This window comes from Manis pentadactyla, chromosome 1 (assembly GCF_030020395.1).
Source record: "Manis pentadactyla isolate mManPen7 chromosome 1, mManPen7.hap1, whole genome shotgun sequence".
Taxonomy (NCBI): Eukaryota; Metazoa; Chordata; class Mammalia; order Pholidota; family Manidae; genus Manis; species Manis pentadactyla.
Window position 1 is genome coordinate 5,990,353 of NC_080019.1, and position 25,627 is coordinate 6,015,979.

General features: G+C 55.0%; 1 protein-coding gene across 1 annotated transcript in view; it reads left to right on the plus strand.

The window, feature by feature from the left end:
- XKR6 (XK related 6) overlaps positions 1 to 25,627 on the plus strand; it is a 225,412-nt gene that overhangs the window by 193,414 nt on the left and 6,371 nt on the right. Inside the window, exon 2 of the mRNA XM_036888932.2 lies at positions 4,073 to 4,269. Within this exon, the coding sequence (XP_036744827.1) occupies positions 4,073 to 4,269 (197 nt within the window). The remainder of the gene's footprint in view (positions 1 to 4,072; positions 4,270 to 25,627) is intronic.

Genomic DNA, 25,627 nt, shown 5'->3' on the forward strand with positions numbered 1-25,627 from the left:
ACATAGGCAGAAACTTGGAGATCCTCCGGTCTGGTCTCCGTGCACTGAACAGCGAGGCCCAGCCCTGGGAGCAGCGTGCCCAAGGTCGTGCCGTCCTGCGGGCCGCAGACAGGGCCCGGCCTTCTCCAGTCCTCGCGGGCACCCTGCGTTGGACCCATGCATTTCATGGTCCATTGTTCCTAGGAGAGAGGTGCTGTGAGCTGTGCAATCAAATCCAGGGAGAGTGCGGGGGCTCCTCTCCTGAGCGGCCTTCCTGGGGGAGGTGAGCTTTCTGGAAACTACCAGGGACAGGGAGAAGGCGAGGGCCTGGGGGACTTCTCCTGGGGACTCGGCGCCTCTCGCTCTGCCCCTGGGCCTCGCCCGCCACTTCTGCTGCACCTCCCCAGGCCTGCGCCGCCTCGCCTGAGGGCGCAGGCCTTAGGGGGCTGCGGGCTGGGGTGAGATCACCGCCAGGAGCAGCCTTCCTGCTTGGCTCGGGCTCTGGCGCCACCTCGTGGCCGCGAGCCAAGGCTGCACAGGCGGCCCCGTTCTGGGTTTCACGCGTACCCCTCCGTTTTCTACTCGGAACCCAAAGACTTAAGGATGGAGGAGGAGCGGGCGGGAGCCAGAGGGGGTGGAATAGGAGGGAAGCCGTGGGTCGAGGAAATCCTGAGCCGGACTCCACGACTTAGCTCCTTCGCCATGGTGGCAGGCTGGTGGCCCAGGGGGCATGATTTCCAAATTTGGTTTCGGACTTGACCCTGGAGCACCCTGGGCTTCCGCCATCTGTTTGCTCGTCAGCCCCGGGGAGGAGGCTCTGGCTTTGCCCACTCCCACCCCCGTTTCTCCCCATACCCTGGGGTGCTCTCCTACAGGAAATGCAAGGTTGGTTTCTCTGGCAGACCTTGTGCGGAGTCAGCCTGCTCCGCGGGCTCCTTGCCTGCCATTTCCACAGCCCGAGTGCGCAGAGGGGCTTGTGGCTTGGGGAAAATGGGGGCGAGGGGCAGATCGAGTGTCCATTTGCCCGCACAGGGCAGGCTTGGGTGAGTCTGCATGCCGGTGTCTGCGACCCAGCTGCCCAGGCTCGGCTCCGCCGCATAGTCATCCCCCCGCCCCGGGCCCCCCGTGAGGCTAGAAGCAGCGTCTGTGGTCTGCGTGCAGCCTTGGGAAGTCCAGGCCGGTGGGCTGACCGCGTGGGAGGCCGTGGACCCCGCGCTGCGTGCTGGGGATGCCGTGGGGGTGGAGCTCAGCTGTGGGACCCACGGCCCGAAGCCTGCGCGGGGCCCACGGAGGGCTGGGTGCTGGGGCCTCGGCGCCTCGGAGGGCGCCCCGTCCCCAGCTCTGCCTTCGCGGGCCGCGTCAGATCTGCCCGGTCCAGCCCGACGCTTCCCTCCCTCCTTCCTGGACAGTCTGACCCCGTCCCTCCCAAACCACCTGTGGGCACGTGGCCCGCAGCGTCTCTTCCCCGCCCACGACGGCTTTGCCACCCCCTCCTCTCCCTGCGCCCCTGCCCCAGGCCCCGGATCCTGGCCCGCCTCGCTCCCCTCCTCCCTCCTTCCACGCCCCCCTCGTCCCCCTCCCGTTCTGTCTCCTCTCGGTGTGACCCTCCCTCCGTCCCTGTCCCTGTCCCCCTCTCAGTGGCCCCCATCGTCAGGAGTGACCCCCTCCCTGCCCCTTCCTGAGTCGCTCCCGGGGCCTCTGATGTTTAAAAGTGACTCACGGGAAGTACCACAGCCAATAAGTGACGGAACCTGGGACAGAACCAGAACTGGGTGTTTTGTTTCCCTTCAGAGCCTCAGTTTTCCCACGTGTTAAATGGCGATACCCAGACCTGCCCCACGGGTGTGACGGGGACCCGGGAGAGGACTGGCCTGGCACGTATCTCACTGCACCCTCCCCGCGTGCCTCCCTCCCCCCTCCCCGTCCCCTCCCCCATGCCCCACACCCCTCCCCATCCCCCTTTCCCTCCCCATTCGCCTCCCCCGTGCCCCACACCCCTCCCATCCCTTCCCCCTTCCCTCACTCATGCCCCCCCACCCACAGGGTCCCACTGCAGTGCCTCCTGCCTTGAGTTGTCAGCAGGATTGTGTCTCTGCTCTGCGGAGTGTGTCTGGAGGGAACTGAGGTGTCAGCCTGCTCCCCTGGGTGGGTCTTATCAGGGCTGGTCACCGAAGGCTCTTAGGAATCTAGGGGGACAGCAACCGTGCTGTCTGTCAGGTGCCAGACGGTGTCCGCTGTTGCTGGCGTGTTCTAGGTCACACTGGCGGTTCTGCAGAGCACACTGGGGGGGACCCTGGAGTGCTCCTCATCCCTGGGTTCCCTCCTTAATCAGCCCTCTGGAGGGAGGGCCCCATTTTGGCATGGGGGGAGCACCACCCTACAGCTTCACATTGTTTTACAAGGGTTTGCTTCTGTGTCTTTGCTTCTGTAGCAGGTCTCGGGCAGTGCCTTGCTTCTCCCGTTCCTTCCAGGGAGGCCACATGCCCTCTCTGTGACCTGCCTTATGAGGCCTCGCATAACTTTGCAGCAAACGTGGGCATGAGTCACCTTGGCAGTGCTGGGACAGTGTTGTCCCGCCAGGACTCCTCAGCCCCGGATGACAGAAGTCTCCCTTCTGTATCCGCAGGCGCATGGGGAGGTGGTGTGAACAGTAGACAAGGTCACGGGCTCCAAGAGAGACAGACAGGAGAAAGGAGGTGGGCCTGGAGGGGCAGGCAGGGTCCCAGGAACCAAGGGAGAGAGTTTGGATTTCATCCTGTTACAGGAAATCCTGGGGGCACTGGAAGAAGGGGGCTGGTGTGACTGCGCGTATTGTTTCTGAGGGCTCGGCTGCTGTGTGAAGAAGGGCATGTTCTCAGATCAGAGCCTCTGTGATCCGGGCTCAGCCTTTAGGAGGCACAGTGGGGCACATTCCCAGGAGCTGGGCAGGGACGCCCATGTGGTGCTGTCCCGGCCCCTGTTTACGGTTCACGTTCTTGGTCCTCAGTGGCCCAAAAAGCGTGCTTTCTGAGCCTGCCTTGGGCCCGGCGCCGCCCGCTCCTCTGGCCCTGGCCCAGCCTGAGGGGTTGCTGTCTGACTTAGGTGGGCTCCTTAATCTTCCTTCTGACTGCTGCTTCCAAAGTTCACTTAAAAGCAAGGTGCGGAGGTTTCGCGTCACAGACCCAGGCTGTGCCCCCACCGCGCACGCTCCCTAACCTCCCCAGCGACCCCGCGAGGCTACAGTTCTTCCTCGTGTTAAAGAAGGATGACGAGGAGGCACAGCTGGAGTGATTAGCCCAAGGCCCCACAATTACAAATGGCAGAGCTGGGCTTTGAGCCCAGAGCCCATGCCCTCCACCTGTACCTACTTCCTTTGCCCATTTTCCCTTCCGATGGGACGGGGTCAGTGCATCTGTGTGTGTGTCCTGGGCCACACCCGGACAGAGGCCTCATCGCAGGCTGTGTCTCCCTCCGGTGGGGGTGGGCGTGCACAAGCTGCCGTGTCCCACCGCCTGGGGCAGCTCCCAGTCGCGCCACCCTCCAGCTATGGAGCCATGCAAGTGAGCCTGTCTGTCCCACGCGGGAATCACACCTGCCTGTTTCCGGAGACGCAGGCGGCTTAAGGACAGTCAGCCAGTGTTGCTTGGGAGGAGCTTCTCAAGTGCTAATTCCCCTTCCCTTCCTCCTCCAGAGAGGGGGCAGGGCTGTGCACTGGCGGACAAAACCCCGCTGGAATGTTCCCCCTGGGCCCCGGAGCCTGAGCAAGCCCGCCTGGGCTCGGGGCTCACCTGTAATGCTTCAGCAGCTTTGAGAGATCATGTGATCCAACTCTTTCATTTCACAGTTTACATACCCAGAAGGGGACGGCTTGCTTAGGGACTTGCCTAGGACCCCTTCCCGGGCCTGTCTCTCCTCACTCCCACCCCCACCCTGAAGACTTAGCACCCTGTCCTGGGGCTGGGAGAACCCTGCGAGCCGGTATGAGCCTCTGAAAAACCTCAGAGTGAAGGAGGGGACGCGGGCACAGGTGGCTCTGGGCTTTGGCGGAGGGCACGGCCCTCCCTAGCCCCCGCCCCCGCCCACCCTCTCTGTTCTGTCCCGTCTCCCCCGGCAGGTACATCCGCACCATGTACTTGGGGATTCAGAGCCAGCGGCGGAAGGAACACCAGCGACGCTTCTACTGGGCTATGATGTACGAATATGCAGACGTCAACATGTTGCGCCTCCTGGAGACGTTTCTGGAGAGCGCCCCCCAACTGGTGCTACAGCTCTGCATAATGATCCAGAAGAACAGCGCCGAGACGCTGCCCTGTGAGTGCCCCCGCCCTGCCGGCCTGGGAGGCCCTCCATTTGGGGACTGCCGGTGGCTGCCCCGTGCACACTCGGGGCCTGGCACACGCCATGGGCATCGCCCACCATGGTCCCTGAGGCCTCCCGATGCCCAGGCCTGTGTGCGATGGTGACCCAGCCCACAGCAGGATTGCACGAGAGACACAGGCATTTCCAGGTGCAAGCGAGCTCTGCCTGCTGCTGACCACTGTGCTCATATAAACTGCAGAGCCAGGGGCTCAGATGGCCCTGGGAACCGCAGAGCAGAGGGCCCCGGGTCTCCCGATCCAGGGGAGCAGCTTCTTTTCTTAGGCGCTGCTCTGAGCTGAGGTGTCTGCCCATGTACCGGACGGGGGAGGCAGCCCTCATAGCACATGACCAAAAGAGGACGTGATACGGGCAGTGCCAGCAGGTGTGGGCATTTTAGAGCTGTTGCTCCAAACTAAAGCTTGTGGAGCCCCATTTACAACAGGCTCAGTGAGCCCCATTCCAGAGAGATGGGAGTGGGGGTCCAGGCCGGGCACACCCCTGCCCAAGGCCCCCCTCCCCTCTGGGATCCTGTGGCCCCAGCTGGTCTCCAGGGAACCCTGGGGGCCCCAGAGCCCCCTCCCAACAGCTCTGGCCTGTCTGGCAGCAGAAGTCTCCAGGCACCGCCGGTTGCTGAGAAGCCTTCCAGGGCTAGAAGTCTCTGGTCTCGGCGGAGCCTCACCCTGGGCACGGGAGGGCAGAGCAGCCCGCCAGTGCCAGGGCTGCGGCCCAGCGCAGGTGTCAGGGGCCTGGAGCTCCAGCGCGGGAGGAGGGCTGGGACCGGGCGAGGCTGGAAATCATAACACTTGGGGACACTGCGATGTTTAGTCTGGGGAGGGCTTGGGACACACGAATCCTAGTATTGGAAGGGCTGCTGGGGGTGGGGGGTGGGGGTGGGGAGAGCCATCATCTCCGAGGGTGGAGGAGCTATAGGAGACTGGCAGTGATTTAATCCGGAGACATTTCAAGCCGCTGGAGCCTTCCAGTGACAGAGAGGCTCCCATGAGGTAGTGAGCTTCCTGTTAGTGGGAATATCCAAGCCAAGGTGTTTCTGAAGAGACTCAGCATAGAGGTCCCTGATCCAGCAGGGGTGAGTGTGTACGAGCTGGGGCACGGGGGGGCTGCGCTCTGTGCCCTGCGGCTCCCCGGCCAGTGGGTCTCCTGGCCTCCTGGGTCCTTACTGTGGTCCTGCGGCAGCCCGGGTGCCCCAGAGGGCCCTCAGTGCCACGTGTGCCGGGACACCTGCTGGGGGGCTCACCACTGTGACCCCCCCACTTCCCAGGCAGACAAGCGGCCTTTCGCCAAACAGCTTCCCCTCCCTGCCTATCCACACGGCCGGCCCTTTGCAAACCTTCCCCCTTGCTTGTGCGGAAAGGGAATTTAATCTTTAAAGGCCAGTCGGGGAAGACTGAGCTGTTCAGGCTGGTGAGCTCCATCCCGGCCTGTAGAGCCTGGAGACCTGGTTCTGAGCCCAGCTGTGCTGCGGGTATGCTCCCGGCCCCATGGGGACTGTGCTCGCAGGGGAAGCCGCCTGCCCACCCCCAGCCAGGACAGCCCAGCTCAAAGCGCCCCCAAGGGCAACGGGCCTCAGAGCAGCTCCCTCCCCCCAGACAGCACAGGCCGAGGCCCTGCTGACACCCCACGGAAGCAAAGAGACACGTGGGGAGCCTGCCCTGGGCCCCTGTCCCTCCTCTCCCCCCATAGGACCAGCCTGTGGGAGCCCAGCTGCCAGCAGGAGGCAGGCCAAGCCTCTGCCCTCTGGGAACCCGGGAAGCAGCCCCACTGTCAGGAACAGACCCCATGGCCCCGGGGCATACAGCTGCTGGGAGCCAGAGGCCGGTGGGCCTGCAGCGCCAGCCTCCGGGCCTGGAAGGGAGCTAGGAGGAGCTGAATAGATGTCTCGCTCCAGCCGGGACGTGCAGAGCAGGAAGCCCCACCAAGGAAGCAGGGCAGACAGTGTGCTCTGGTCTCCCCTTGGCCTTTGGGCACACACACCATTCACACACCCATCTCCACTGGCATCAGGAAGAATTAGGGAGCACGGGCACCCTCATGAGTGCCTGGTCTTCAGGGCATCTGCCTGGGCCACAAGCTGGTGGGATGGCTGCCCACGGGAGTCCCTGCTTCTCCAGGCCCCAGACGACAGTGTGCATCCTTTGTCGTCAGCACCAAGAGAATCACTGGTGATTGATCTGGGGAAACCGGCATCACAGCGCTGTGTCTGAAACGTGCAGCCTTCCCTACAAGCCCTGAGAGTGCCAGGCCCCCTTCCTGCCCTTGGAGTGTTCATGCCGAGCCTACCCTCAGAGCAGGAGACGATAGCCGATTTTAGGGAGATGCAATGAGATGTAATGTACAGAGATGGCTTTGTAAACTGTTGAGCTCCTCAGGCACCTAAGGGGGTGTGTCTGTCATTTCTGGGGCTCAGGGGTGAGAGGTGTGGGTCGGGTCCTAGGGAGATCCTGCTCCCGCCTTCAGCCCTGTGGTTACCCCAGTCCCGGCCTCTTTCCTGGGCTTGTCCTTTCTACCAGTTTCTCAGATTATAAACAGAGAGGCTGGATAGGATTCCCTGGGGAGGAAACCCAAGGGGCAGCAGACATTGCTGCCACGAGTCCTGCTGGGTTGGGAGCCCCCTGGGCTGTGGGCTGCTTCCATGAGTAGGGACCTTGGAGAGGCTGGCAGGCCCCTGCTGCTGTGCCACCTCAGCCCCCAGGTGAGCTCCCTCGGCTGTCCCTCCGTGTGCCCCTCTTCTAGCGCCAGCAGCTGAGAGGCCGTGAGCATTTCCCCACATTTGTTTGGAGTGTGGAACAGATGTTTCTCAAAATACATTTGGAACTGCTGTGCTAAACAAAGGTCAGTGGTGGTCTTAGCCACTGGGTTGTGAATCCCCAAGACAGGGATGGGGTCTGCAGCGTTAGTCAGAGACGGGAGGGAAGGAAACCTGCTGCCATAGAGCCAGATGCCGGGGCTTGGCATTCTCCTCCTGTTGAACTTCTAGAAGGTCTGCTCTTCCCCAGACTGTTTTGTTATATGATAGGCGATGCTTCCTTCTCTTTTCCCATAAAAAGCTGCATGACGTGTATACATTTAAGGAATCAGATTAAGTATTAGAAATTGGAGAAGGGGAAGGAAAACCTGTGAACTCGGAAGGGACCTGTTGGTGACATGGAATCTTGCTGTGAGAACTTGGAGTGGGGCGGCATGGACTATTGGGGGGCCCCCATGCTGCTACCTGGCAGCCGTTTGACCTCTGGGGGCTTACTGAGCCTTTTGGCTCCTCAGTCCTCTCTTAGCTGCACTGGGAATAACTTTAGCACCTACCACTGAAGGCTGTGACAAGCGTTTAATGACATGACAGGTCACGAAGTGCCTAGTACAGCATCTGGCCGTGTTGTTCCTGGCCGAGTTGTTACTGTAGCTACACTCTGAACTGGACAGCAAGCTTTACAAGTGAGGTCATGGCTAATCAGCCTTGCTTCAGTGGACCTTCTATTACATCTGTCCGCTTTATACCAGTAATACTAGTAGATGTTTAGAAAGGTCACCGTCTCTCTAGTAAGCAAGTTTCCCGTTGATCTTGCCCCATGCCAAACTTCCTACCTTTGCCAGTCCTCGCTCATCACTGGGTTGATTCAGTCAGTATTCCTGCATCCGATTCCCCCATAAAATCAGACTCAAGTGAAAAATGCAATAATAATAGAACCACACAAATATTACGTTTGAGTCATTTGGACAACTCAGCAGGTTCTCCCTTAAATCTGAGTTCTTGCAAATTTTAAATGATGATAAACAGAAAAATAGAAAGGGAGCATATTATTCTGACATGTCATTTACACTGGGAGTGAGCCTTGTGTCTGCTAAAAGCTTTGCCAGTATTCTGGGTTGTGGCAGGGTTTGGAAAGTGAGTCTGGTGTAGTGGGAACCGTCTGGCCAAGCAGTGTGTAAATCCCGCCTCTTTCATTTCCTGACATGGGGCACATCGGTTTCCTGACTGGGCTTCTCATCAGGCAGGTGGGAATAACAGCTACTTCGGGGGTGGTTGTGGGGCTCTGATGAGCTGCATGTCACCTTACAGCACCTGTGTGGCATCTGAGGGGCCTTGACATGGTCTGGTCTTCCAGTCAGCAAAGATGCATTAAATGTGCTGAGGGGCAGCAGGGGGTATAACAGACATGGTCCATGTCCTAACGAATCTCCCACCTCTCTGGGGAGACACAACAGGAACCATTAGCATGCAAACATGGTGCTGAGACCACAGATGCATGGGGTTAAGGGTGGAGAGAGCCTACTTTGGGCAGGAGCATCAGAGAAAGCTTCTCCAGTGAGCTGACATTTAGGGTGACGATAAACAGAAGGAGCCAGCTATGGGAAGAGCAGGAACAGTGTTGCAGGCAGAGGGAATAGCATATACAAAATCCCTGAGGTAGGAGAAACCTGGCTTGTTCCATAAAGTGAAGGGACCCAGCATGGCTGGAGGCTGGCAGCCAGGGAGGAGAGTGGTACAGAGGAAGAGGAGAGGAAGGCAGGGGCCTGGTCAGCTGGGCCCTACATGGGGTTTGGGTTCATGCCAAGTGCAGTGGGAAAGGTTACGTCGGAAAGCTCTACAGTCAGACTTGCTTTTAGAGATTTTCCTTCCTGCTGTGCAGGTAGGAGGGCAAGAGCCGAGCTAGGAATACCAGGTTAGAGGCCCATGGATAAAATTATGGGGTTGGAGCGTTTGGGAAATGATGCGAAGGGCACAGATTTGAGGGCTGTTCTGAGGAGTGAATCAGTAACACTTAGTAGGCCTGGGTAGGTAGTAATAGGAGGGCGAGGCGGTTTCTAGCAGAGTATGTTGAGATGGGAGAGAACCTATGGGGGAATGGGTTTGGGAGGACGGATCAAGAATTAGTAGCTCTATCACTTTTCCTTATTTGTGGAGTTTTCTGATGCTTCCGCATGAACATCGGGCCACACAGTGTCGAGTGTGCTGCCTGCCTTTTTTGGTGAAGCCCACACCCAGGAGTCATCCTATTTATAGGGCTCTGATGACCACTTCCCCTGGCACCACCCTGCCACCGTCTGTCAGGCACACACCGTGGGCCAGATGCCTAACCTTCAGGAGTTTATGATTTGGTGTAGCACATTTTAAATTTAGTGCTGGCGGTACGCACAGATGAGAGAGCAACTGTTTCTGGGGGCATGATGGAGGAGGTAAAATTTGATCCGGGTCTTGATGGATGAATAGGAGCTCACCTGAAAGAGAAGGTTGGGAGGCTCTTTTGGTCAGTGGAACTATAATGCCAAGGGACGGAGGCCAGAGAAAGCATGGATTGGGCAGGTAGGAAGTGGTTCTGGGTGCCTAGGGTATATTGTAGCGAGTGTGGGGGACAGTGGGGGTGGTGAGGATGATTCAATGCTAGTAAGACTTCTGGGGGACTCAACTGTGTGCCAGGGACTAGTTTAGGAGGTGTACATGGATTAACCCACTAAAGTTCCATAGCAGCCCTGTGAGTACTTTTTATTATTCTCATTTTAGAGATGATAAGACTGAGGCCCACAAGGGTTAAGTGACATGTATGAGGCAGCCGCAGGCTTACAAGCGGTAGCGGTGGCTCTTTGCCTAGGCAGTCCGGTGCCAGTGCGTGTGCCCTCACCGAGAATGACTGGCTGAACCTCAGAGACAAACTTGTATAGATTCTAAAGGAATAGGTCAGTGCATGGAAGGGAGCAGAGGCTGACATGCACCGTGGACCTGTCAGCTGCAGCGTGTGTGTGTATGTGTTTACCTAGATGCAATTACACTGACTAGGAAGATGATGCTTCTGCTTCTTGCCCCTGCAATCTCTGCCTGGCTTTTTAAAAACATTCTCAGTCTTCAATAGCATCTTATGTGAGCCACTTCAGGGAGAAGCCTTGTTGTCTTACTGTGGAGCTGAGCAGGGCCTGACCGGGAGGTGAGGGGCTGGGCCTGGGACTCAGGGCCCTCCTAGCTCCCAGGATGCCTGTTAGTGGGAAAGACACACATGCGCTCACAGCCCTTCTGGCCTTTCCTTGGGGATAGTTTCTATCCCACCCCAGAGACTGAGAGAGCTTGACCAGACACAGTTAGTGAGAGGAGATCTGGTGTTAAAACCTGGTGCCCCCATTTCCAGTATAGCATACCTTCCTTTGGGAACCCTCAGAAAACCCTGGGTATCCCTAGATACTCCCTGAGCCATTGTGCGCCCCCTCACCCCTCTTACTCAGGGGGTAAGACTAGAAGTCCCTGGATGAGATCAACAGCTCAAGACCACCACAAGGATGTGGGCTGGGACTAGACCTTGAAGGCAGAGCCACCTCTGACCACAGAACAGGTCAGTGGGTACTGCCCAGACCCGCCCCGCTCAGGGAACCCACGCCAGAGACATGCCTCTCCCTAGGGCAAAGGGTTCGCAGGAAGGACCAAAGCAGGTGTGAGTCATTCTCATAATGGCACTCCACCATGTACATCACAGGTGCTCCAGAACCCCCGTGAGTGGGGAGTGGGCAGAGGGCAGATGCTGGGCCATGATGCTGGACAGGCACCTTTGGTTGGTATCCAGAAACTTGAACCTCACTACTTCAGTTCCCAAAGGGATTTAGAGTGACAGAATCTTTAGAACTGCAGAGGTCAGTTGAAGCCATCTAACCTGCCCTCCTTACTTAACATTAGGAAGCTGAAACTCAGAGATGTAACTGAGTTGCTCAAGGTCACACAGCAAGGAAGGTGCTCAGAAAAGGCTCCTCCTGTACAGGGCCTGCAGTTGAAATGGTGGCATGGCATCTAAGGGTGTGGTTCAAATCCCAAGCATTGCCCAGGTAGGCCCTCCTGTTGCTGGGCGACTGCATCTGGGGAGGTATCTCACTAGGCAAAACCTCAACCTGGACAGGGGAGGGCTGTTGACTCTGATTGGGAGAGAATTTGTGGTCAGGTCAAACAAGTGCCAGTAAGAAAGGAATTCATTAAAGCAGCAGTGGTGGAGAATGTCAGCACCCATGCAGGCAGTGGAAAGCAAGGAAAAATGGGGGGAAAAGGGAAGTTCATTGAATTCCTGCTCGGTGTAGGGCAGATCCCTTGCCAACTCCTAAAGCCAGGATCACCTGGTGTCCAATGTCTGCTTGATCTGCATGGCATGAGAATTAATATCCCTATCACCCCAGAATTTTGGGGGAGCTTCAGAGCACTGGATGGAATGAGAGTATGTTCTGAGAACTTCTACTTCCCTACTGGTCTGAAATAAAACAGGGAGAGAGAGAAAAAGGATTACATTTAAGACTAGAAAGCTGCATGAAATAGCAAAGTGACAGAGACATTTACCACCAGAGGTGGAGGTTGGCCAGTTCTTGTCTTTGTCACGAAAAAGAGTTCAGGAATGAAGTGCAACAGGTTTATGCAGCAAGAAAGTTTACTTGATAAGACAGTACACACTCGGATGGGAATGCAGGCAACCTCAGAGAGGAGGCGTGCTTAAGGGTTTAGGGCTTGGGATTCTATAGGGCTCTTGGGTAGGTGTCTGCAAAAGGTGTGATGTCTACAGGTGATTCATAATTCCTTTGAAGTTTTGTCTTTAGAATAAGGTTGTTTAGGTGACCGTGTTGATCCAGATCTCAGCATTCTTTGTCACATAGGTTTGTTTACACTCAGGAGGTCTGTCTCTTGTCCTGCTTACAAAGTTACTTAATTGATTAAGGAGCTTGAAGAAAAGAAAACAGCAAATGGATTAAGTTAAAGAATAAACTGGGCCTTTTATGCAGGCTAAGTAGATTTTACAAGGGCCTGACCCTTGTCCCATTACTCTGCTCTGTCTCTCTTCCGCCCCCACCTAACCATCAATAACCACAGATTTCTACTACCAAATTCATGTAAAAACCAAGCATCTTTACTCAGACAAGGAAGTGCAAGGAAATATGAACCCTTCCTTTAAATACTACTTTCCTTTTGAACAAATGCTGAGTCTAAGTTCCAATCAGGACTCTTTCATTCTGTCTTCTTGGGGTAAGGCTCCCTGATGCTTTTCTTCCTCCTTGACTTCCCTTGCTGGCTCCTTTCACATCAAAGCCCCCCAGTGACTTGTACTTCAGCTCCCCGTTTCCTTCTTTTACCAACAAGAGCCCCGACAGCATCCGAGCAGTTCACAAAGGCAGGTGCTCATTCCTGTCTCTCTGTCCCTTTCTCTTCAGCCACCAGCCCCAAGAACACTTCTTCCCTTCCCTCCAGAGGATGACGCCTGCCCTGTAGGGGTGCCGCCTCCAGCCTCAGTCTCCCGATCACGTGTCCCTTCTTGGTGAAGGACAAAGCTTCCTGGTTGCCATTCTCTGGTGAAGGGAAGGCCAGGGGCTGCTTCTCAGCTGCTGGATTGGCTGAATAGCCTCCCGTCCTTCCTCTCTCCACACGGAAGACTTCCATCTCTATCTCCTCTTGGGAGATTTCTTTTTTTCTTTTGTGAAAAATGCTTTCTGGTCTCTTTCCTGTCTTGTTCGTATGGGCATTAGCCATTATCCTGTAAATCTGGGACACGCAAGTTGATTACCTGATCATTTCAGATTTGGGTTAAAATTAGGTGAAGCTGCCCGCCACAAAGGGACGGTTACCTGGTTATGTGGCCGGAAGTGAGGCACCTGTGCTCTGTGCTAGAGCTACGAATTTCCCACTCAGTGTTCTCATTATCAAAAAGTAAAATTTGTTATTAAAACAACCAGTCCACTGCATCCGACATCAGATAATGAGTCTTTCTGGCTAGAGTCAGGGAGTTTCGGTGCCCCCAGCCCTGCCCAGCGTCTAACCCCAGGGGAGTAGAGCCCTCCTCCCCTGCACCTGGTTGAGCTGCCGTCACCCGGTGCTGGGAGATTCTCTGGGGTTCCAGACCATGCTGGTGCAGAGGCCTCCCAGCTTTTGATGTCAGCTCCCAGGCTGCCTCTCGCGTGTGTATGTCTTAGCCAGGTGCAGGTACGTAAGGGAAAGGACGTGCGAGGTGCCACCCACCCCTTCTCTGGCTGTTCTACAACTTCCTCCGTAACTGAAATGAAGGGTGACACACAAAGCCACGACTGCCTTCTCCAGCCACCCCCAGGCCTGGCCCTTCTGTCTCCCCCAGTGATGGTCTTTCTCCAGGACTGTTGCCTGTGCTCCTTTAGAGGAGACACCTTTCCTTCTCTCCCATCAGATGTCTGCTGGGCCCTACCCGCAGGTGCCCCGACCAGCCAACTCCAGCTCCCATTCTGCTTCACTACCAGTGCTTCTTGTTAAGCAGAACATTGAAAGCTTAGACTCAAACAGAATTTGCAAGTATTTGAGTGCATCCATCTAGCTGGTGACTCTGTATACAGTTCTGAGCCTGTTGGCTAAGGTTGCCCCTAACAACTGGCAAGAGAAAAAGAGAGGTAGTCCTTTTTTAAAAAAGTTGTACTAAGAACACTTAATGTGAGACCTACTTTCTTAACACATTTTTAAGTGCAAAATAAAATGTAGTATGTATTTACAAGGGAGACTTCTTAAAGCAGCAGAAAAAATATGAGAGTGGCAAACTAAATCAGTTCATTACAGTTAGCGCAGACGGAACAGCTGCACACAGCTGCACCCCTGGAACTGTTTGCACACAGAAGGCTAACTGGGAGGGACGTCTCAGCCGCCTTCCTGGCCCGCGCAGGCTGCTGCAGCCTCTCGGGGAAGCTCTGAGGGCTGCAAGGTCAGAAGCCTGAGCAGTAACTGAAATTGGGCCATTTATTCATTCACTCACTATTTATTAAGCACCTACTATGTGCTAAGCACGATGCTAGGAACTGCGGGTGGATATAATAGTGAACAAAACAGAAAGCCTTGCCTTCATGGAACTTCCATTTCTTGCAGGGAGAGGCAGACAATGAATGAAACAAATACTTTTTTCATCTATTAGAAAATGATAAGCGCTAGGAGGAATAATAAAGCTGGAAGGAGAGATGGGAGGGGTCGCCAAGCGGTGCTCAGCTCTGACTAGGGTGGCCAAGAACCACTTCCCGGGCAAGGTGATGAAGATCTGTGGATGGGCAGGAGTCAGTCCCACAGAGTTCTGGAGGCAGGTGGGCCAAGAAGAGGGAGGAGCCGAGGCAAGGCCCGGAGGTCAGTGGGGGGGGCAGCAAGCAGGCTGACATGAGGTGGCCCCCCAGCCGCTGCTGTGGCTCAGCCCTGCCGGGGGTCTGGCCAGCAAAGCCGGCTTCCTCTTTCTTAAAACACATGTAAGCACAACACTGAAACCTTATACTTAAACAGAATTTGCAAGTATTTGAAATAGAGCCTTATTGAGATACAGTTTGCGTGTGCACAATTCACCCATCTGAAGTGTACAGTTCCGTGGCTTTTAGTATATTCGCAGAGCCGTTACCATCACTACAGTCAGCACCGAACATCTTCCCCGCCCCCAGAGACCCTGGGCCAGCTCAGAGCATCTCCCGCGGGCCCTCCCCTTCCCCCACCTCCCGCAAAGGGGAGGCCTGGGGAGGGAGCACCAGGTGGGGTCCAGAGTCTGCTGTGCCAGGATGCCGTCAATGACAGCGGGCAAATCTGGGCCAGGCTGACATGCGTGGGGGAGGAGGGACTGCTTTCTGCCCTGTCAGGCTGCGACCTGAAGGGAGAAGCGGGGCGATCTCGGTGACATGTGTGCGGTAGCAGTCCTTGATTATTAGGCTGGACATTCACATTAGAGACAGTCACGCACTCTGTGCCTCAGGGGAGCTTCTAGCTCCGGGGAAGACTGCAATTAAGTGATCGTCAAAAGCTTTTTTCTCTCCCTTAAGATTTCCAAGGAAGGAAAGCCTACGAGTTCCACAAGTGATGTCTTCCTGGGTCACGCATCTCACTCCTGGGGAGGGGGCAGAATAGAAGGGACCCCGAGAAGGGAACCTGGGGGTAGTCCTGTAAGCCATTCCGCTTCCAGTGTGACTGCGGGCGAGTCACTCTCTCTCAGCTTCAACTTTCTCATCTACAAACCTTACCCCCAGCGCCCTGTTCCATTCTGGGAGGGTGTCACATGGGTCAGGACATCAAAAGGAGTTCTGGGGGTGGGGCATTCACTCCAGGGCCAACCTGAGGTGAGGATTTGGGCCGCTGACCAGAGGGGAGCTGAGTCCTCTTCCAGCCCTTCCTGCCCGCTCAGACCTCACGTGACCCAGGCTGCCAGATGCCGGCGTTCTGGAGCCTGCCAGCCATCCAGTTGGCCCGCCTGTGACCTCATGGGGCCCAGTACCACCTCCTGCTGTGACTGGGGGCCCCATCATCTCCTGCACCCCCACCACCCTTCACCAGTAACAACCAAGCCCTTTGCATCCTCTCTGCTTGTCCCCTTGGTAGTCTCCTGAGACTGTCACCCAGAAGAAAGGGTGCTTCACCTGTTGTGCACTGTAGAAAGTGCCATGGGAGCCCCGCACAGGCCTGGCTTCCCGCACCTGCTCTGTACTGGGAAGCCGCCTCCTCTCCGGCAGGGCCCTAACTTCTTTGAGCATTGGGCGGTCACTTGTAAACCACAGCCTATAACCCCCTGCCTCCAAGGGCTTTTGGCAGGAGTAGGTGAAATGCATTTGTTTTTGGCACAAAGGGAGCCTTCCAATAATGGTGGCTGGTATTCTACTGTGAAGCCTCAATGCATTGCTGCCATCCTCAGCCAGGCTCTGATCAGGTGAATCCCTTTACCTGGCAGGCTTTTCTCATCCAGGGCCACTCACCACTGAGAATTTGGGCTAAAGGGTAATGGCCACGCCCAAGGCAGCCCACACACAGGTATGCGCCAACCTCACCTGCCCCAAAGCCCCGCATCCTTCTGCCAGACCGCTCACTGAGCTGCCACGGAGCTGACAGTGCCCGGAGTGCCACCGGGGTCCCCTGCCCTCCCTGAGCTTCTGCCACAGCTCTTCCAGAAGCACAGCCAGTACAGCTGGGCAGTGAGTAGAGGCACTGAGACGGGAACCATCCACAGTGATGACAATGGTTCTGGTTAATCAAAAGCTGTCACCCTCAGGGCCTCAGTGGCCCAGGCAAAGGGACCCAAGGCCACTTGGCAGAAGTTCAAGGGCTTTGACAGCCACACCATGTCCCATACCGTGGGAGACAGGACCCATCCGGCTCCCAGCCTCTTGAAAAAGATGCTCTCAGCTTTCCGAGTCCTCCCCTCATAAAGCCTGCCTCCCTCCCTGCCCGCCTCCCCGCCATCCTGGTTCTGAAGGGCCGGGAGGGGGGCGGGCAGGATGGGGAGGCTGCAGTGACCCTTAAGGCCCAGAGAGGTCTGTTCTCACCCTGAAACATCCCAAATTGGCCGGCACTCTTGACATCCATGGGCAAAACTCAAAGACGTGAAATCCTAGACTTTGTGAACCCGAAGCGGGCAAACCAAAGCCAGGAGGCTGAGCTGACTAGCTGCTCTGACATGCCACCTTCAGGCCGAAGCTTTCTGCTCCCGCTGCCTTCGCTGCTCGTTTGGCTGCATATCGGTAATAATAAAACAACAAAAGCTGGCGCACATTTCACCGTCTCCAAAGCCCCTTGACGTTTGTCACGCCCTTTCACCCAGAGAGCAGCTCCAGGAAGTCAGCCCTGTGGTGGGTTTGAGCGCTAAGGCTCAGCACTGTTGAGGTGACTTGGTGGGTAGGCCACAACTTAGACCCAGCGCCCCCTGACCGCCAAGTGCCCTCCTCCAGGGAGGGCTCCGGGCTGACCCTCATGGCTAACCGAGCCCAGGCCCGGGGGGTGCTGGCTCTGGCCACTAGTGCCAGCTGGCAGGGGGCAGGGCACAGTGAGGGGGTGAGGTTGATTCTGAGCTGCCGGTCTCAGCCTCTCTCCACCCATTTCTTCTGCTCCCTCTGCTCCCTGCCCTCCGGCCCTGGGGTTGGAGTGGATGGTACCCCTTCTCCCAGGATTTCTCTGTGGTGGTCAGATCACATGCTGGCCTGGCTGGGTTAGGCGGAGCCGGTTGGCTGGAGGAGCATTTCGATGGAGGCGTGTCACAGGAGAAACTGGGGGCCCCAGCTGGCAGGCTGGCTTCTAGCCCCACACTGTTGACATGCTGGTGGTCTCTGACTCATCACACAACCTCTCGGAGCCTCATTTTCTCTTTTGTAGGTTGGGACTAATCGTACCTGCCCTGATCAGAGAGGGTGCTGGGGCCTGTGAGATTAGAGGGGAAAGACCCTTGGGGTTCCACGTGTGGTTACCTGGTGTCTAGGGTGAATCAATGATCTTGGGTTTGGGATTCAATTATGTCATTCTTCTATCTGCAGAATCGTAGAGTTGCAGCAGGTCCCGCCTCTCCCCAACTTGTGTACTTAGAGCCACAGGGACCTGCAGGGCGAGCTTGAGCTGGGAGACGCCCCTGCCCCCGCCACCACCTACCCTCTCACGGTGGTGCCTGATTTCATGAGGCACCGTGTAGGTCCGGCTTTTGTCAAAATGAAATGGTATATGTATGTCTGATCATCAGCAATAATGCATTGCACACACTCGTTTAAACACATCTGTGCTGAGCCCCCGCCACATGCCAGCCTCTGTGCTAGCCTCTGAGGCTGAAGAGGTGAGCAAGGCAGAAGGGGTCCCACCCTCATGGGCCCCCACTGTGGTAGAGACAGGGAGGACAAGTGACATGGGAATAAAACCATTTCAAATATAATTGAGTGTATTTATAGTGTGTTTGTTTATATGGAGAGAGAGAGAGAGTGTAACATTCAGGCACAGCTTTGATACTACAGAATACTCTATGTTATACATATTCAATATGTATTTATATACCACATATATATACTCTAGATGCATGCACCCTAGATATAGATATATAAATACAGTAATGTGTGTGGGGGTGTGTGTTACATATGTCTCAAAGATGTGCCTATATGTTTTATATCTGTAATTCATTGAATACTGAGTATTTGTTCAGTGAGTGAGAATCCACATTCTCACCATGGTTCACAAACATTAAACCAAGGCCAGGTCTGTTTGCACCAGAGCCCGTGTCCTTACCGGGGCGTCTCACGGCTTCTGTTAAGATGCACTCACTCTGGGGCCGTCAGGGCACTGACCCTGGTCAGCTATTTGCTGCTGGACTCGCTGGAGCTTTGCAGTGATGGCACAGGGCCTTCCTCACATGTGCCCCCGGCCAACTGGGACCCGGGCAGCCATGAGTCTTACAGCTGAGCGGCTGACATTTGTTCTAGACTCTCTGAAGTTTGCCTTTGTCCAGCCGGCTATGAAGATGGTATTTTGATAGGTCTGACAGCATCTTAGAGAGAAGAGACGAGTGAAGCAGAGGGCTAGGTCTGGCTTTCCTCCTGTTGGCACCTTGAAATACCAGTATTTGACCTTGAAGCTCCTCAGAGGGAGGGCTGCTACCTTCCTGTGTCCCCCATGTTTCCAAGGTGGCTGCAAGCTCACAGTGGGCTGCTCTGGAGGGACTCTTCCCCCAGGCAGCAGACGGAGAGACGCTTTCCTTTTGGCTTCCCCAAGGTCACTGTCCGCACCCCAAGGGCCTCTCTCGGGACATCCACCTTCTCTGGAAGAACTCTTAGAAAGCCGAAATCTCCAGCCATTAGACACATCCAGGGTCACAGTTTGTTTTCTAACTTGTTGAGAACATTGAGGAAATAGGAATAGCCTATTGCAGAGTTTCTGAGCCTCAACACTAGAATGGGGAGAAACATCTCCTGGGCGGGGGGCTGGCGGGGGCTGTCCTGTGCACCGCAGCACGCTTGGCAGAGCCCTATTGCCCACCCTCTAGGTGCCAGAAGCACTTGCACCCCAATTGTGACAACCAACACCATCTCCAGACATTGCCAAATGCTCCCCATTGCAGGGGGGTAAAATCACTCCCATTGAGGACCTCTGCCCGGCTGCTAAATGGGTGATCATGGGTGATCATGGGTGTTACTGGCTGAATGTGGTCCCCCAAGATAACTATCTCCTAATATCTGGAATTTTAGGCATTTACTTTGCCACATACAGACACTGAGCTAAGCCCTTGTTCAGCCACTTCTCCTTCAGGCCCAGCACCACGTGAAGGCGAGGTGGTGATCTCAGCTGGTTCCGGGGCACACATGCAGGGCTGTCATTGGTGTGTTAATGCCACTGGATCTTCAACACGCGTGGCCTTGAACACGGGCCCCAGGCAGGACCCAGGCACAGGTCATGGGTCCATGACTGGGAGCTTGAAGGAGCTGTTGGAGGCTTTACACATTGTAACCCTCTAAGGCCCTTGGGACTTTGGAACTGGGTATACTGGGTTTGAATCTCCCTCTCCGACAGTTTGCTAATCTTGAACTGTTTTAAAATACAGGTTTTATTATTATTTAAACATGGCAAGGCCAACAGATCAGGAGACAACTTCCATTTAAAAGATAGTTTGTTGCAGATACAGAGAGGAATGGACACACCACACCATCGGGGGGCCTCCTGGGGCAGCGCCAGGGTCCATGCAGAGGCAGAGCCAGTGTGGTGGGGAAACAGCTTTACGATGACCTAGTCTGAATGTTTTCAGGGGGCCCTGGGGCACAGGGGCTGTCCCTGGGCATCTGGTATCTGGCCCTGGGGTGTTTGGAATAGGGGGAACGTGGCCTAGACCGTCAGAGCTGGATAAGGAGGGGGGCTGGGGTGTGGGCTCAGGATTGCTTGGTTTACGTATGAAAGGCACCGATTGTTTGCTATTTCTAGGAACTCTAAAAGTGGGGAGGGCAGGCCCTCCAACAGCAGGGCCCCGATGACAAGCCAGCAGAATAAGATGCTTAATGCGTTAACCTCGGACAGTCCTTTTACCTCTCTGAGCCTTGGTTTCCTCTTCTGTAAAATGGGGCACCAACAACATTGCATGGGATTATTGTCAGGATTAAATGAAATAACATAGGCAAAGTATCTGGCCTAGTGCCCAGTACGTTGGTCGTCATCACTACGCGTTAGTTCCTCTTTGTCTCTGTCTTCTGCCCTCCAGGTTTTCTTCCTACAGGACAAAGGCATATGGAGGCACCCAGGGAATCCCCCTTCCCCACACTGCGGGACATGGGGGTAGGTTGTGGTGGCTGCTGGGGTCACGGGCCCCTTTCCTTATGGGCCACTTGAGCATCAGAGGATAGCTTTGGGCTCTTTCATGAGAACACTACCCACACACGTAGTTTTAGGAGGACCACGCAAAGTGTTGCCCTGCCCCTTGGGGAGCTCACAGACATCAGGGTGCATGGGAACTAAAACAAGGAAGAAGCAAGCAAGAGACAAAGTATGGCAAGGCTTTAGGAAGTGCTGGGAAGGACCTGAAGCAGGGAAGGCGGAGGAGACAGTGGGGGTGGGGGGTGCAGTTTTCAGTGTGGTGGTCAGGGGTGGCTGGGCAGAGAGGCTGATCTTGGAGCAAAGATCTCAGGGAGGGGACATTTGGAAATCTGGCAGAAGGCATTTCAAGCAGAAGAGCAACTGCACATGTCCTTTGGCGGGGTGAGCAAGGGCTGTCTCAGGTAGGGCCTTGAGGGGAAGCCTGGGTGTCACGAAAGGAACTTCGATCTGAGCCTGTGGGAGAAGGAATAGAAGGAATAGCAGGGAATTGACAGGTTACATTAGCAGCCCCAAGGCAGTGTAGGACCCTGAGAGCTTTCATGAGGACTGTGCCTGAACCCTGGGCCACATGGCACAGCAGACAGGGTAGGCTGGCCATGCAGTCGTGTAGGATACCTGCACAGTTTCAGGGACTTCAGACAACTTTGGTTCACTTCTGGCTTGTTGCATGTCTCAGGCCACGGGGTGGGGCTGGGGGCGGAAAGCAGCCTCGTCGTGGAGCTTGGGGCAGCATGCCTGAAAGGAAAGAAGGGGGCACGAGCTCCACAGTCCAAGCAGGTCTATTGCTAAACCTGAGAGGGACCTCTGTTCTGGTGAGCGGAACAAAGAAGGCGTCTCTTGCAGACTAGGAGGCTTTTCACGGCCGGGTTTTTTGGCGGCCTTTTAAGGGGAGGAGTCAGGGAACAGGTGGGCTTGTGGCCTGCTGACGTGTCCTCCAGAGAATGCTTGTAGCCTAAGTAAGATGAGACCTAGGTCTGTCTGCGATGGCGGGTGGGCACCTTTATCCAAAAAGGCAGTAATTCTGTCCGGTCTTTATCAATGTCCTTCTGCCTGGAAGTGACACACATACTTCTCATGTTTCACTGGCCAGAATAAGTCACAGGCCACACCTGAGTTCAACTGGGCAGGAATGCATATCATCCCAGGGGAGAGGCCTTGCACATCAGTGACCCCTGACAGGCTACCATGCCAGGAAGGCCGCATGAAGGGACATACTTTAGCTTAGTCACTGTAGCTGTATTGTGACTAGACTGTTGGAACAAGGCAAAGGCAGGGAAACCAGTTAGGAGACCATTTCTACAAGAGATGGAATAGAGGTGTGGCCACCTCCACACTTACTGGGACACTCAGACTGGGCTTTCCTCAGCTTTGCAGGCCCATAGATTTGATGTCACCAGGGTTCACAGAGACTATCGGAGAGTTGACACATGATAACCAGACTGATAAGAAGTCGAGGTATAAATCTGAATGTGCCTTCATTACTTTGTGGGTGTGGTTGGAGAGATATACCATTCCCACTGTTTAAAAACAAAATGTGAGTTTTGGAGTTTGGCAGGCCTGTGTTCAAATACTCGTACTATGATTTCTTAACTACTTGATATGGAAAAGTTTCTTAGCCTGTGAGCCATAGTTTCCTCATCTGAAAATTGGCCCACTACCTCAGATACCTTCACAGAGAAGAATAATTGAGTTCCTGTATGTCCAGTGCCTAACATAGAGTCTGGGCCAAGGTTCAACAGATGGGAGGTATTAGTGTTGCAGAAAACTTAGTAGATGAGCAGATGACATAATAAGCCTGGATTCAGAGCCAATAAAGAGATATTTCATGTAAACCCTGGTTCAGTCTGGAAATGTCAGAAGTATCTTAAGGTTATCTCCTATAGTAACCCCATGTGGGGATCACACCCTCTCCAAATATAGAAATGTAACAAAAATTAGTATGTCAGTACTTTGAAAAGACTGACTGCTCAGAGAAAACCCTTGGACCTTATTTACTGTGAATGTATTTTCAGTGGAAGTTCAAAAAGGAGATCAGTTTCTTAGCTGTTTTCACATCAGAGGTACAGCATGTAATTCTGCCTGATAGCCAGGTAGTGGCTTCACTTCTGGCTTGCCTGGAGGTGTGCTGTTGGAATGTGGAGGACAGCCTTCAGGGCTCTTCTAATTTAAGATGATGCCCACCAAGCTTTTTGAGAGCTGATCCTGCCAAATGGTGTGCTGGTAAATGCTTAACAACCAGCTCTTAGCAGGACTGGGGGAGCCCTGACTTGTAGCACTTGCCAATTTCTGTGGTGTAAATATTCTCAGTACACCTATTTCAAGCCTCCAATAGGACATCAGCCAGCTCACAAAATTACTGAAAATTTCACAGTTGGGTCTCAAAAGCCAGGAGCAGTGGCTCCAGCCTGCTGGTTATGACTGAGGAGTGAGATAACCTGTGGTTTCACTGTTAGTGGCCTTCTTACGACCCGTATGACCTTGGCCAAGTTACTCAGTGTCATTGAGCCTGGCTCAGGGACAGCATCCACCAGGTCTGTTTCCTTCCGCCGGTTGCCTGGGTGGGAAAGTACCTTTTAGCAGCACTGCCTTGCTGGGTGTCCTGGTGGAGGTGAGGACAGGAGACAGGTGGTGATGCTTAGAAAGCTGTGCGCACAGCTGCCTAATCTTTTTCTGGGAGCATTTCCAAGATGAACCTGAGCTTTACAAAATGTAGGAAGATGAGGGAAGTTTGACAGGTGGAAAGAGGAGACTTAGAGTTGCCCATGAGTTGTCAATGTGGGGAAAATACACAGCAGGAATTTGAAGAGTAGATGGTGGAGTTAGCATCAGTGCTAAGGAGGAAGGAGGCAAGGGTTGAAAGAGGTAGATGCTGACCTTGACACGCAGATGAGAAGCCAGTTGCATATGGTTCTTGGTTTGGGGAATCTCCAGGGGACCAACTGCTTGGGGTGTAAAGCCAAACAAACTAGGTGAGTATGTCATGTCAGACTTGGCTGTGGCCACATCCAAGTCTCCTAACTTCAGGTTCACTTCCCTCATCTGTAGAATGGGGGTAACTCCCCAGCAGGAACAGGGTGCTGTAACTGGGACATAGCTAATGCTCACAGGTGACGGACAGAGCGGATCCAACTGGCAGATGTCACACAGTCTGGAGAAGAGGCGTGGGACCAGCCTCTGGGTGCTGCACTTGGGGACTGGCCGATGACTTCCCTGAGGGCTCTCACTTGGGGTCGGGGTCAGGAGTAAAGGGGAGGTGGGAGAGTTAAGGGACCCAGGAGATGACCCTTGAGAAGGATGGAGGAGAAGAAACAAAGACAGGTGGGACCTCACCCAGAGAGGATGCAGGGCCCAGGGAGCTACGTTTTGTAAAATGGAAAGAGCTGGACCATGGTTCCACGCTGCTGGGAAGGAGCCACGGGAGAGGGGGCCGAGAGTCTGTGCACAGTTGACTCTGTGCTTCATGTCCGTCGGACCCTTTTCCTTAAGTGCTTTTCCAGCGTGTGTTAGAGCAGAGGAACTGAGCCTCTGTGGCAGAGGGAGGGGGAGGGCCACTGTGACGGACCTGGGGGTGCACACCCCGCTCCGCAGAACAAAGCCCGGCACCGACCCCACCCGCTCCTGCTCAGACCCGCTCTCTTGGCCACCTCGAGGCGCTCCTGAGCTGCTCTGAGCTCTCCTTGCTCACACGGGCGGTGTTCTCCCCGTGAGATGCTCTAGCTTTCTGGTTTCCCCTTCAAGTTCCCTTTGTGGTGGTGTTTCGGGGCTACCGTACACTGGCCCCTTGGGGGGACTCTGTCCTGGTGCATCCTGGGTCGGGTCCCTGCTGCTTGGGGCTAGGTCTCAGCCTCCCTCCTCACCTTGCCGCCCGGGCCCTTCTGCTGCCCTGACCCCTCCACTGCCTTGCGCCTTCCTCCGCATTCTTCCCCTTCATCTGACCCTCACCCTCTGAATTCAGAGGCCCGTCCTTGCCCAGACACCCGGTCACCATGCTTCTCGAGTGTTGGGACATCCACACGTGCTTGTTCCCTGACTGTTGTTCAGCTGACAGTGACCCTTGAATACTGTATTGACCACCACACTGGGTCTCCCTGGATGACTCTCCGTCCTGGGTAAGGGGTGTCCAACTGCAGATCGCAGCCCCTCTTGTCCTGTTCCATTGGTCTTAGGTGTGGCCATTCCCTTCCCGGAAACCTTAGACCTCAGGTCAGATCAGACCTTGCAGACCTCTCTCCCAAGCATTTCTCAGGGGAGTGGCCCCCCAGGTGACTTCCTGCTTGGTGACTTCCCAGCTGGCTGGGACAGACTCCCGTCAGCGAAGTGGGCCGGCCACAAGCCCCACCTCCTGGTCTGCACCAGGGAAAGCGAGCAAGCTGGGACGGTCACTGCCTGGAACTTGTCACAGCTGAACATGAAGTGTTACACAAGTTCCAGTCTGATCTTTGGAATGCAGGAAGTGATCAAGCCTTAACTTAGAGCCAATCATAAATGCTCCCAAGCCCATCCGAGAATTTCCCTGGGGGCCCTGAGGCCCCTCCCACAGCTGGTTCCCATAGGCTTGGGTCTTGGCCAGCATTAATGCATTGACTTTTGGGTTGACCTCAGGCAAGACAGAAATCTTCCACGTGAGCCTCCCCAGAGGAGGGAAGTCCTGCACCGCATCTCATCTCGTGGTAATGGAATACGCTGCGGGCCTTTGAAGATCAAGCACTTGACAAAGGGAAAGTGATCTCAGTTAATTCTACTGGAGTCACCTCTTTCTTTGTGGCTTAAATGTTTTTCTGCTGAGGAAGGTAGCATAGAATTCAAAGTTGGTTTTTAGCTTCATAATCCAGGGCCTCTCGCGGACACCCATGGGGACTGCACTTTCTGTGCTATCTTGGCAGAGTGTTCAAATCCTTCACACCGCAAGTGCCTAGACTTCCTCTCTCTCTCCTCACCCAGGCCCTTCTAAGGCCATCCCTGGAGGATCCGTTACTACAGAGGTCCATTACTACTTTCAAGGCCACTGGAGCCAGGCTCTGAGTTTGAATCCTGATGCTACTTCTTGATAGATGTTTGTTTTTTGAAAAAATCTCTTGTTTCTTCATCTAAAAATTGGGATCAGAGCACTGTGTTAGTTTGCGAGGCTGCTGTAACAAAATACCACAGACTGTGTAGTTAAAGCACTAGAGACTTACTTTCTCTCCGTTCTGGAGGCTGAAAGTCCAAGGGCAGGGTGTTGGCAGGGCAGTTTCTCCTGAGGCCTCTCTCTTCGGTGTGCAGATGGCC